Below are 12,944 nucleotides of genomic sequence, written 5' to 3' on the forward strand. Positions count from 1 at the left end.
CGCGGCCCAACACTGGCCCAGTATTGGCAAAGCTGGCATCGAGACTTGGCAGACAATATTGGCCCGACTTTGCGCCGACTCTTGTGGTGTTAACCGCGGTTGGACGTCGGCAGCCAGATCTCGGCAGACATTACTGTCCCAATATTGGCACCAAATCTCGGCAGACATTAATGGCCCATTATTGGCAGCCAGATCTCAGCAGACATTAATGGCCCAATATTGGCTGCCATTACTCCCCCAGTGTTGACAAAATTAGAAAAAAATAAAAATAATTTTTTTTTATTCAATTAACTAATTAATTTATAACATTTATACGGCTTATTTCCCTAATTTAAACGCAAACTTACAAATATTTGAAAAATTCTTACCTCTCGCGGGGATCGATACCTGAACCTGACGCTCCACAGCCTAACACTCTGACCACTCTGCTACTCTGACTTGAAGTCGAGGAAGCAAAAGGGTTCTTATAAGCTACACTACACTGGCCAATACTGTGCCATTATTCGGCCGAGCTACGTCCCAATATTGGCAATTATAATTTGCCATCATAGATACAAAATGATAGACATTAATGTGCCATTCTTGGGCCAAGCTACATCCCAATTCTGGCAATTATATTTTGCCATCAAAGATACAAAATGTTTGCCATTAAAGTGCCAACAATGAGCCATTAATGGACCGATCTTCGTCACATCACTGGCAATTGAATTTTGCCATTAAAGATTGATCAACTTTGCCGTGAATGTGCCGTTATTGGGACAAGCTACGCCCCAATACTGTCAATTATAATTTGCCATGAAAGATACAAATTTTTTGCCATTAAAGTGCCAATAATGAGCCGATCTTCGTCACAACACTGGCAGTTGTCTTTTACCATTAAAGATTGATCAACTTTGCCGTGAATGTGCCGTTATTGGGACAAGCTACGCCCCAATACTGTCAATTATAATTTGCCATGAAAGATACAAATTTTTTGCCATTAAAGTGCCAATAATGAGCCGATCTTCGTCACAACACTGGCAGTTGTCTTTTACTATTAAAGATTGATCAACTTTGTCGTGAATGTGCCATTATTGGGCCAAGCAACGCCCCAATTCTGGCAATTATATTTTGCCATTAAAGATACAAAATTTTTGCCATTAAAGTGCCATTAATGTGCCTTTAATGGGCCAATCTTTGTCACATCATTGGCGATTGAATTTAAAAAAATTTTAATATCATAATTCATGGTATATTTTTAATATTTAATTATTATCTGAAAATTTGACTAGAATCCATTTTGAAATCAATTTTTACTACAAAATTCTACGAGAATTTAATTATTTAAATGCAAAAATAAATAATTTATTGAATAACTAAATGTTTCTTAAAATTGAATTATGAGAATTAAATTTTAAAAAACATTCATTTATTCAATAAATTTTCTTAAGGAAATAATTTGCATCATTTCTATTTCTTAATTACAATTGCTTTAAGAAAAATTCAAAGATTTTTAAAAAATGAAGGAAAAAAATGTTTATAAATTCTATTTGTCAATTGCAAATATTAATTGAAAGTGAAATTGAAAATTTCTTAATTTTTAGATAATAAAGGAAAAATTTTACTCAAAAAAAGGTTTCTGTAACATTTATTTACGAATTTCTTTAATTGTAAAATTATATGAAAACATTAATAACTTCTTTTTTAAATTAATACTTAATTAAACTTTTTCAAAAAAATTAATTCTTTAAAATTGACAGTTAAAAATATAGAAAATTCAAAGTTTCAAATATTTTAATTTGAATCCTTTTCAAGCTTATTCAATTATTTAAATACAAAATAAATAATTTATTGAATACCTGAATGTTTCTTAAATTTCAATTCTTATAAAAAATTATACCAAATTAAAATGGCATTAATGTGCCTTTAATGGGCCGATCTTCGTCACATCACTGGCAATTGAATTTTCCTATTAAAGATTGATCAACTTTGACAATAACGTGCCGTTATTGGGCCAAGCTACGCCCCAATACTGGCAATTATAATTTGCCATCAAAGATACAAAATGTTTGCCATTAAAGTGCCACTAATGTGCCATTAATGGGCCGATCTTCGTGACAGCACTGGCAATTGAATTTTGACATTAAAGATTGATCAACTTTGCCAATATTATGCCGTTACTGAGCCAAGCTACTCCCCAATACTGGTAATTATAATTTGCCATGAACGATACAAATTTTTTGCCATTAAAGTGCCAATAATGAGCCATTACTGGGCCGATGGTCGGCACATCACTGGCAATTGTCTTTTGACATTAAACATTGATAAACTTTGCCATGAATGTGCCGTTATTGGGCCGAGAGCTGGCCCAGTCTTAAAAAATTTGAAATTCTGACCATCGGCGCCATCATTGGCCCAGTAATGGGACGTTTTGGTTACCAATAATGGCCCAGTAACTACTGCCAATTCTCGGCAGACATTACTGCACCAATGATGGGCCGTTTTTGCAGTCTTGGCATTTCGCACTTGGGTCATAATAAAATCATGTTTATTATTTCTTTTTGATAATTTACTTTTCATCTTTTTATAATAAATACAATAGGTTTTTTAATATTAAAAAAGGTCTATTAATTGTAAATTAATTATTACATAGAATTTATATTTATTTAGTATGCAATAAAATTTCAATAACAATTTCGAAAGGAAAAAATAAGTAAAACTATTACTAATTGTAATTTAGAAATTAAAATCTCTTTTCAAATTTTACTTATAAAAACTTGCTTATATCTGTATTATTATTCTGAATTTTTCAATTACAAAATCTAATAAATTTAATATTAATTAATTATTATTAACTACTAAATTAAATATTATTTATTATTACATTTTTAAATTCACGTGTTTGTTGTTTTTTAATAAAAATTATATGTTGATTGTCATTTTTTAGCGCGAGAAATGACAAACGCAAGACTGAAATGTCAAACTTTCAATTTCAAAATAATTAAATTTAGAAATGTTATTTTTATTCAAATTGGTTAGAGATCAATGCGTCTACTTATTTGCCATTACTATCCTCAATATCTTTTGAAAATATTTTATATTTTCTTTAGAAATTCGTGGGAATTAATACACGTATAAATTGAAGTTAGCTGGTTCCACATGCCCTTAACTGGGAGAAGTATAAAAATAACGATTGCTAAGGTCGAAGTTCACTTATATGTTATAAACAAATCACAACTTTACAGATGAAATGTGGCTACTAGGTTTTTACTTTGGGCAGCATAATAGTTCCGTCAAAGGGGATTTTGATAGATCGAACACTACATAACCAACCGCAGATATTCCTCTTTCAGCACAAAAGATACTATAATAATTTGTATTGTTAGTATTCAAATTAATTCATCAATATACCGGTCCCGTATAATCGTATGTCACTGAGTTATCACTATTGACTATATTATTTATTGGCACCAAACTCCAAAAAAGTCAGCCTTCTAACAGTTATCGATTTCTATCTGAAGCGGATTGAAAAGATTAATTTTTAAAATGGGACAGAATAAAATAAAAATTTGAAAAAAAAATTTACTATTTCTAAAAAATAAAAAATAAATTCTGTTACGGTATATTCAACACCAGTTTTCGACTACACAAAATTAGCTATATTTATTCAGTTCCTGAATATATTAATCTCAATCTTTTTTGGGTTCAATAAAGTCACTCCTAAACACTATATACATAAAAAATCTTCCTTTTAGTAATTGTTTACAAAGCCACACAAAAAAGTCGGCCTTGATATTTTCTCAAAAACTACTGAATCAATTGCGGTACCCCAAATGGTCAAAATTTTTGCTGAAATAAAATGCTGTGAACTCTTAAATTTTTAAAACTAACCTGCGTTTCGAACATCGGCACCAAAACTGACGGTTTCCAAAGAAGTTTTGGTTTCTTCTAACTTCGACTCGTTCTTCACACTATAAAAATGCAAAAAGAATTAAAATTAATTTACTATGATTATCTTCAAATTCTTTCGTTCTGTGCGCATTTGAAGTTAAGTTAAGTATAATATGTGTATGCTTTTTTTAAGAAATATACTGACACATTAGAAATTTTGGTTCTTATTTTTCGTAGTTATTAGCTATTAGGAGTAAAAATTCCTGAAGTGGCCCCCCCCTATTTTCGCAAAGTTGCAAAATTTGAAATAAATATTTGTATTTAAAAGTACTAGTATCTACCCAAGGAGCACGTAAGCTTATCTTGACATCACTGTAATATTACATTGGAGATTCGTTATATTACACTGTAATATTACAGTGATCTTACTGGGATATCAAAATGTCCGCCTGGAGGTAATATTACGTTGTTATATCAAGAGAATATTACCTGGTAATACTAAGGTAATATTAACGTAATGTTAAGGTAATATTCAGATAAAATTAGAATAATTTTATAATTTAGAAAAAAACATTTCACAAAGCTGGACTTGAACCCTGAACCTTGCGCACAGTAATCAAGAGTCTTACCACTGAGCCAAACTTACTTGTAGTGTATTAAGATTTTTGATAAAATATGAAGAACTTTAAAAAACTTACAAAGATTATATACCGTCGAGAATCTTAATACACTACAAGTAAGTTTGGCTCAGTGGTAAGACTCATGATTACTATGCACATGGTTCTGGGTTCGAGTCCAACTTTGTGAAATGTTTTTTTCTAAATTATAAAATTATTCTAATTTTATCTGAATATTACCTTAACATTACGTTAATATTACAGTGTAATATTACCTTAATATTACCAGGTAATATTCTCTTGATGTAACAACGTAATATTACCTCCAGGCGGACATTTTTAAATCCCAGTAAGATCACTGTAATATTACAGTGTAATATAACGAATCTCCAATGTAATATTACAGTGATGTCAAGATAAACTTACGTGCTCCTTGGGTAGTAATATTTTGCCGGAGTATTTAAAAAATATTTAAATTATTTATATTTTTTATTGTTAATTAAAGATTTTTGAACCCTTTTAATAAAATAATTTTAACTAATTGAGTTTTTGCATAAATTGAACAAAAATTTATGGTTATAACAGTGAGTATATGTACTTTCGAATAAAAAAATAAAAATTTAAAAAAATTATTTTTTTTTATTTTTTAATAATTTTTTTATAAACAAATGCAGTTTTAAGTGCTTTCTACACGCGATTAAAAAATTTTTTTTTGCTAAATGTTCTTTAGAATGTAGGTAACCAAGAACTGAAAAGAAATCTTAGTGCAAATGAGAAGCTTTTTCATAATTTGACTATTTGTCGAGCGCTGCATACTGCGCGCAAGCACCGCACAGTGGAATTTTTTTACAACTTACTGTTCAAAAATGTCTACAGCCTACAATTTTTAACCGATTTGAGTGTTCTTTGTTTTAAGTTAAAGGAGAGTAAATCCTTAAGACATCCCTCGAGGCCGATGCTTGAGATATTAATTGTTTATAATTTTTGTTTTTAACAAATTAATACAATTTTTTAATAAAGGACGTTTATTTTCTTATTCCGTTATTGCACATGATCTAAATCAGTTCAAATTAATCTAATATGACCACCAGACAATTAATAAAGCATAAAATCATTTGATTAATATAGGCATGTAAGTATAAGTAGTACTTAGTTTAATTTCACAGCCTATTTAAAATAAGTAGTTATACTTAGATTCTTATGTTTTTTAAATGAACCTAAATAAAAAAGGTAAACGTGAAAAAATATTTTTTGGTGGAGAGGAACAAAAGTTAACTATTTGTTAATTAATAATGTTTATAACAATTTAAATAAATTATTTTTTAAACAAGGAGTGGACACATATTTTTTAAATGAATCTAAATAAAAAATTATTAATAAAAAAAAAAATTTTTAGTGAAAAAGAATCAAAGTTATCTATTTGTTATTTAATATTGTTTATAACAATTTAAATAAATTATTTTATGTTTTATTAATTGTCTGGTGGTCATATTAGATTAATTTGAACTGATTTAGATCATGTGCAATAACGGAATAAGAAAATAAACGTCCTTTATTAAAAAATTGTATTAATTTGTTAAAAACAAAAAATTATAAACAATTAATATCTCAAGCATCGGCCTCGAGGGATGTCTTAAGGATTTACTCTCCTTTAACTTAAAACAAAGAATACTCAAATCGGTTAAAAATTGTAGGCTGTAGACATTTTTGAACAGTAAGTTGTAAAAGAATTCCACTGTGCGGTGCTTGCGCGCAGTATGCAGCGCTCGACAAATAGTCAAATTAAAAAAAAGCTTTTCATTTGCACTAATAGATTTCTTTTCAGTTCTTGTTTACCTACATTCTAAGGAACATTTAGCAAAAAAAATTTTTTTAATCGCGTGTAGAAAGCACTTAAATCTGCATTTGTTTATAAAAAAATTATTAAAAAATAAAAAAAAAATTTTTTCAATTTTTTTTTTTATTCGAAAGTACATATACTCACTGATATAACCATAAATTTTTGTTCAATTTATGCAAAAACTCAATTAGTTAAAATTATTTTATTAAAAGGGTTCAAAAATCTTTAATTAACAATAAAAAATATAAATAATTTAAATATTTTTGAAATACTCCGTGAAAATATTACTGGATACTAGTACTTTCAAATACAAATATTTATTTCAAATTTTGCAACTTTGCGAAAATAGGGGGGCCACTTCAGAAATTTTTACTCTTAGGGATCGTTCATAAATTACTTAAGACTATGAGGAGGGAGGGTTTAGCAATTTCTTACAGTCAATAGAAAAAATGTCGCTAATGTATATTAATATGTAAAATATCTTATAAGGAGGGAGTGTACAGTGTACGTGATTTGACGATGAATATAGAGATTCCATTTCATTCGATTAAAAAAAATTGATTATTTTCCAAATTATTGCCAATCAATATCCTTCAATTGCAGAATTTACATTTCACATGCAAGTTAAATTTCTATAAAATTTCTTCCTTATTAATTTAAGATTCATACAAAGTTTCATTGCGTAGAATGTCATCCCTGTAATTCTAAATATTTTATTTGTTGTGATGATTCTTTTATTGCATTTGTTGTTAATAAACAAACGTACAAATTAAAGCCTTATTAAACCAAGTGAATTTAAAAATAAAGACAGTATGATAATAATTAAATCTTTATGTTCAAGCGTGAAAGACGTACACTTTAAATGTCGGCTCTACCCAGGTGCGAATTTTGGTCGGCCGCCAGAGTTGGCAGGTCGGGCCCAGGTCGGCCCATCTATGGCTGCCAATAGGTCGGCAGCCAAAGTCGGGCCGACTTTGGTTACTGTTTCCACCCAAGGTTGGGCCGACTATGGCAGCCAGAGTTTAAAAAACCTAATTTCTGTTGGTCGGGCCGACTCTGGCCTGAGTCGGGCCGATGGTCGGCAAAACTATGGCAGCCAGAGTGTAAAAAACCTAATTTCTGTTGGTCGGGCCGACTCTGGCCTGAGTCGGGCCGATGGTCGGTAAAACTATGGCAGCCAGAGTGAAAAAAACCTAATTTCTGTTGGTCGGGCCGACTCTGGCCTGAGTCGGGCCGATGGTCGGCAAAACTATGGCAGCCAGAGTGTAAAAAACCTAATTTCTGTTGGTCGGGCCGACTCTGGCCTGAGTCGGGCCGATGGTCGGTAAAACTATGGCAGCCAGAGTTTAAAAAACCTAATTTCTGTTGGTCGGGCCGACTCTGGCCTCAGTCGGGCCGATGGTCGGTAAAACTATGGCAGCCAGAGTGTAAAAAACCTAATTTCTGTTGGTCGGGCCGACTCTGGCCACGGTTGGCCCGACCATCTTAAAAAACATTTCTATACTGCCATGGTAGAAATTAAAAGTTTTTGTGTTAATTATTTTAGCTAAAATGGATTAAACAAAAACTAATAAACGTTATCTGATTTATTAATCGTTATGAATTACTAATTTCTTTTTTTAAATTGCAGCTTATAAATTCATTTTTGTTCTTAGGCTTTCATGTAAGCGTAGCGTAATGGTTAGCGTGTTAGACTTCGGTGCGTTAGGTTGCGAGTTCGATCCCTGCGAGCGTTAGAAATTTTAATTTGTATTTATGTATAAGATTGCGTCTAGTGTTAAGATGAATGCGATAAATAAATAAATAAATAATGAATATTAAGATATCACTTAATATCTGTTAATTGTAAAGTTAATAATTTTTTGCAAACGGTCGGCCGACTATTGGCTGCCAAGGTCGGCACGACCATGGTTGCCAAAATGAAGCCGACCTTCTTTCTCATGGTCGGGAAAACTTTGGCACCCCTGGTCGGCCCGACTTTGGCAACCATAGTCGGCCCGACTATGTCAACCACTGGACGGCGGGTGTTACAATTCGCTAGTTCGGCCGACCTTTGGCTGCCAAGGTCGGCACGACCATGGTTGCCAAAATGAAGCCGACCTTCTTTCTCATGGTCGGGAAAACTTTGGCACCCCTGGTCGGCCCGACTTTGGCACCCATGGTCGGCCCGACCATGTTAGCCACTGGACGGCGGGTGTTACAATTCACTAGTTCGGCCGACCTTTGGCTGCCAAGGTCGGCACGACTATCCACTTGGTCGGCGCGACCATGGCCCGACCAACTTTTCGCACCTGGGTATTTCAATTCATGTATTAAAAATTAATCCTAATTTTCCACCAGCTTTTGGAGTTATGTAGAGTCTAATTCGAACTAATTGTATCGCAAGTAGACCTTACGTTACGACTGCTAAAATCGAAAATAAGACCTATATTGTAGTCTGAATGTAGGGCTTAAATTTTGACAAATTAAAATATTACATCAATAAAAATTAAAGCAAAAAGCAATTTTTTAAAAACGAATTAATATAATAAAATATTTTTTAATTAGATAAGAAAATTCCCGATTTGGCAAAAAATTTCCGATTTTTCCTGGTCGAATTAAAATTCCGGCTATTTTTCGGTTTTCTTTCGCGGTTGATAGACACTCTGTTAAATGTATTGGTAGAAACTATAACGTTTTCGATTCCTACATGGGATTCACTTTCATAAAGGAAACCATTTGGATTCCCATGTAAAACCGTATGGTAAATTGCGACACGATTTTGAGTGATAACTATATTTAAATAAACCCAAAAAGCCTATATTTATTTAAGAAAAAATCCCATGTAAAATCTATTTTTATTTTTCAAGTAGGTATAATTTTCCCATATCCCTATTGAAAATTTCCACATGGGATTTTACATTTTACCCGTTTTTGCTTAGTGCCCAGATAGAATTTTGGAAAGCAACAACATACCCCAAACATTTCTAAAATTGAAGAAACAAAATTTTAATTCATGAATAGGAATTTGTTATTTATTTTTATAGTCATTTTTAAAACATTTCTAGAATTCAAAAATAAGAAAATTTTGATTCATAAATCCCAATTTGCCCTAATGGCGTTTTAAGGACTTTATATGTTACCGTACCCGCTGAAGTTAAATTTCAGTTTTATTGATGCTCTTACTGTACCCTTTATATTGAACATATACATATATTTTATTTTCTACGTTAAATGAAATATGAAAATACGTACTATAAAATTTTCAAACATAAAATCTGAAAATATCAATATAGAAATTTTTTGCAAACTCACGTTCATTGATTTTAGAAAATTTGTAATCGACATCAAATTCATGACTCTAAACTTTTTAATAAAATAAATGTAACGAATGTAATTAAAAATTTAAAAACATTAACCGATATCACTACCAACTTAATAAAAAATTAAACAATATTAAAAAAAATTAATTAAAAATTTTGTCGAAAATCAAAAATATGATTTTGTCTTAAAAACTCGAACATATTATTTATTTTTCATTTTTACAGTGAAAATTAGTTGTATTTATATTAAAAAGTAACTACAGAAAGTGTCACATCAATTTGACAAAAAATTTAAAAATTTGCATTTTTTGATTTTTTGAATTTTGTGAAAAAAGCTATAACTTTCGTTCAGCTTAATATTTTTCAATCGGATATGGCTATAAATTTAAGTTAGACTAATACCTAAGAGACTATAAAGTTTCGCTTTAATCGGTCAAGTAGTCTTTGTGTTTATCTCGGACAAACATACATACATACATACATACACACAGACATACATACATACATACATACATAATTTTTTTTATTGGCATTTTTGGAATTCTTACTACTTGAATAGAAAAACTAAATAGGAATTTTCAATTTCTATGCAATGTACAGACAAAAGTCTGATCTTATTTATAAAGAAGATATATATTTACTTAATTATTACATATTTTTTATTTATTTTTATAAAATAGTATAATAAGTTAGCTTTCTTAAATTCATAAAATAAATTAATTGTGCCAAGTAATTTTTATTTGTATGAAAAACTTAAATATTTGAGTGAAATAAATAAAAAATATAGAGAAAATTGAAAAATACAAATGTGAGATGTAAATATTTCCAAAAATGTCAAATCGAAAAATACTTCATTCATTTGAACGTTTTGATCTTATGGATCATAAATATAAACTTTTTTAAATTTTCATCACTAAAAGAGACGTCATGAATTTTTACATGTACTTTTTTATCTTGGTTTTACGTTTTAAAAAAATGAATTCTCAACAAAAAATTTCATTATAAGTTTTTTTAGCATTAAAGAAACATGGTTCATACAAAAAAGTTATTGCTTGATCTAAGCAAAAAGGGTCTTATTATAAACTATTTAATTTAAATTTAAATTTTAAATTAAAAGAAATTTTTTAAAATTAATTTTATGTAAAAAATTACGAATTTTTATTATCAAATTAGCGTGATATTCAATATATATATATATACCATATTATAGTTGCTAGAAGATATGTTTCATAAATATAATCATCATTCTGTCAGTAAGGTAAATTATTTTTATAAATAAAAACTTGACAGTGATTTATTTTCTTTTTAATCGACTGTAAATGTTATGGATAATCCATTTTCTAAAAAGATACATTTTTATTAGCTTTTAACAAATTATTTTTTGAAGCAATCAAATATAGCAGAACACTATTAGTTCACTCTTTAAAAATTCAGCTTACAATATTAAAAATTACTTTTTTACTTTACTGTTACCTTTTTTAGAGAATTTTATAAAATTAAGAATTGTATTTCAAGTCAAATGGTAATTATTATTAAGTTCGTAAAAATTAATAAATAATGTGAGAGAAAATAAAATCAATCAAACTTCCATTAAAAAAAAAAATAAAAATATCCCTGTTTTGATTCCACTTATCGACTCGTTATAGAAAAACGGTTCATTTAATATTAATATGACATTCTATAATTTAGAAACAATGATTTATCAAAAAGCTATATTTTCTGTTTATCTGCTACACTTGATGTATAAACAATAATGTTTAATTCAAATTTAAATAATATATTATTAACTTATTTAAAAACATTTTAATAGATTCGAAGGGAACATTTAAAACAATTAATATATATGAAGAGTAAAATAATATCCCTGCAGATTTCGCTAATTATGTTATAATAAATTCAAAAATAAAAATTCTGTAAAACTCTAAAATCCCTAATATATCTAGATAGAAAAAATTTTAATGAATAATTCTAGATGCAATAAGGTAGGTAACATGCTACTAACGTTAAATATTGTCACTCAAGATAAAAAACGTTTTATTTAAATAAAAATGATATTTTCTCATGCTACATGAATTCAAAATACAACCCTTTACAAAAGAAATCAATACCCCGAACAGTAGAATTGTTTACAGGCCTTTAAATTTTACTTAAGCTGAATTACAGCCAACAAAATGCAGTCATATGACGTTGAAAAGGATGAATAATGATATTTTACATTTAACAGGAGTTGCAAATCTTGTTCTTTATGTTAAAAAAAGTTTGCAAATTCTTAAGATGAAATTAGGTGAAATGATAAGTTTCTGCCTGAAATGACAATTACCTGATGACAGTTGAATCCGCTGTTGGACTTGAGGGTGTAATTGAGGCCGTATTTCTGTCCTCCAAATTCATCATTGATCATTACGTAAAAGGATGATTTAAAATCTTCATTAGGCCAAATACAAGTATAAAATTAAAGCATCATTGTTGTAATGTACATATTTCACAAACGTCACTGCAGAAAACAAATAATAATGAGATACAATTTTGACTTGGTTTTTATCATTCACCGCAGATTACAACTTCAGGAAATTTATAGTAATAAAGAAATGCAGAGGCTATTGTAAAATCGACCACGAACCCGGATGTAACAAAAACAACTTATAAACGACGTTTCCACCACCTCTATTCTCTTTACTGAAATCTATTCCCTGCAACCCTGCGCCGCGTGCACCTGTTTTATCTGTAGGGTGAAAAATAAAGGTGCGCAAGCGCCAACCTTGCGAGGGTGGAAAAGCTCTTATGCAGTTACTTGAAAATTAAAAACGTTCAATTATTATTGTCGAAATCAATTGGTGCATTATAGGTATCTATATATACTGATTTCAAACTGAAGAGCGAAATATTCTTCCAATTTATAAAACTTCTTTATCGAGTTAAAATCATTTTAATTCAACAAACATAAGGCATTTTTCTCTCATTTTTATTTTTATATTATTTTTGTGAATAAAGATTATTTTTAATTTTTAAAATGTGCTGTAAATTAAATAAGTACAACGCAAGTATCTAGAAACTTTAATTATAAGTTTCTTCAATGAAAAAGACTCGAGATTTTTTTGTAAATTTTTGAAACAGAAAGAAGTGTTTTTTCAGGGTTGCCATAGGTCAGGGAAAAGTCAGGGATTTTTATTAAAAGTACTGGGAAAAATTTAATTTGTAGAATTCATCAGATAACTCTGAATTTTTTGTCTTTTTTCTTTCTTGTTTGCCTCATAAACTATGAAACTACCACGAATTCGAATACAAATCATTCAAAATTTTTTTTCTAATTCTGAC

At 29.7% G+C, this 12,944-nt stretch overlaps 1 protein-coding gene across 1 annotated transcript in view; it reads right to left on the minus strand.

The window, feature by feature from the left end:
• Positions 1-12,352, minus strand: part of LOC122509959 (ecdysone-induced protein 78C) — a 118,349-nt gene extending 105,997 nt beyond the window's left edge. Inside the window, exons 1-2 of the mRNA XM_043624313.1 lie at positions 11,950-12,352; positions 3,871-3,950 (exon numbers count right to left, since the gene is read on the minus strand). Coding sequence (XP_043480248.1) covers positions 3,871-3,950; positions 11,950-12,023 — 154 coding nt within the window. The 5' untranslated portion in view covers positions 12,024-12,352. The remainder of the gene's footprint in view (positions 1-3,870; positions 3,951-11,949) is intronic.
• Between the last annotated feature and the right edge of the window lie 592 nt (positions 12,353-12,944).

Source organism: Leptopilina heterotoma, unplaced genomic scaffold (genome assembly GCF_015476425.1).
Source record: "Leptopilina heterotoma isolate Lh14 unplaced genomic scaffold, ASM1547642v1 Lhet_65, whole genome shotgun sequence".
Classification (NCBI taxonomy): Eukaryota; Metazoa; Arthropoda; class Insecta; order Hymenoptera; family Figitidae; genus Leptopilina; species Leptopilina heterotoma.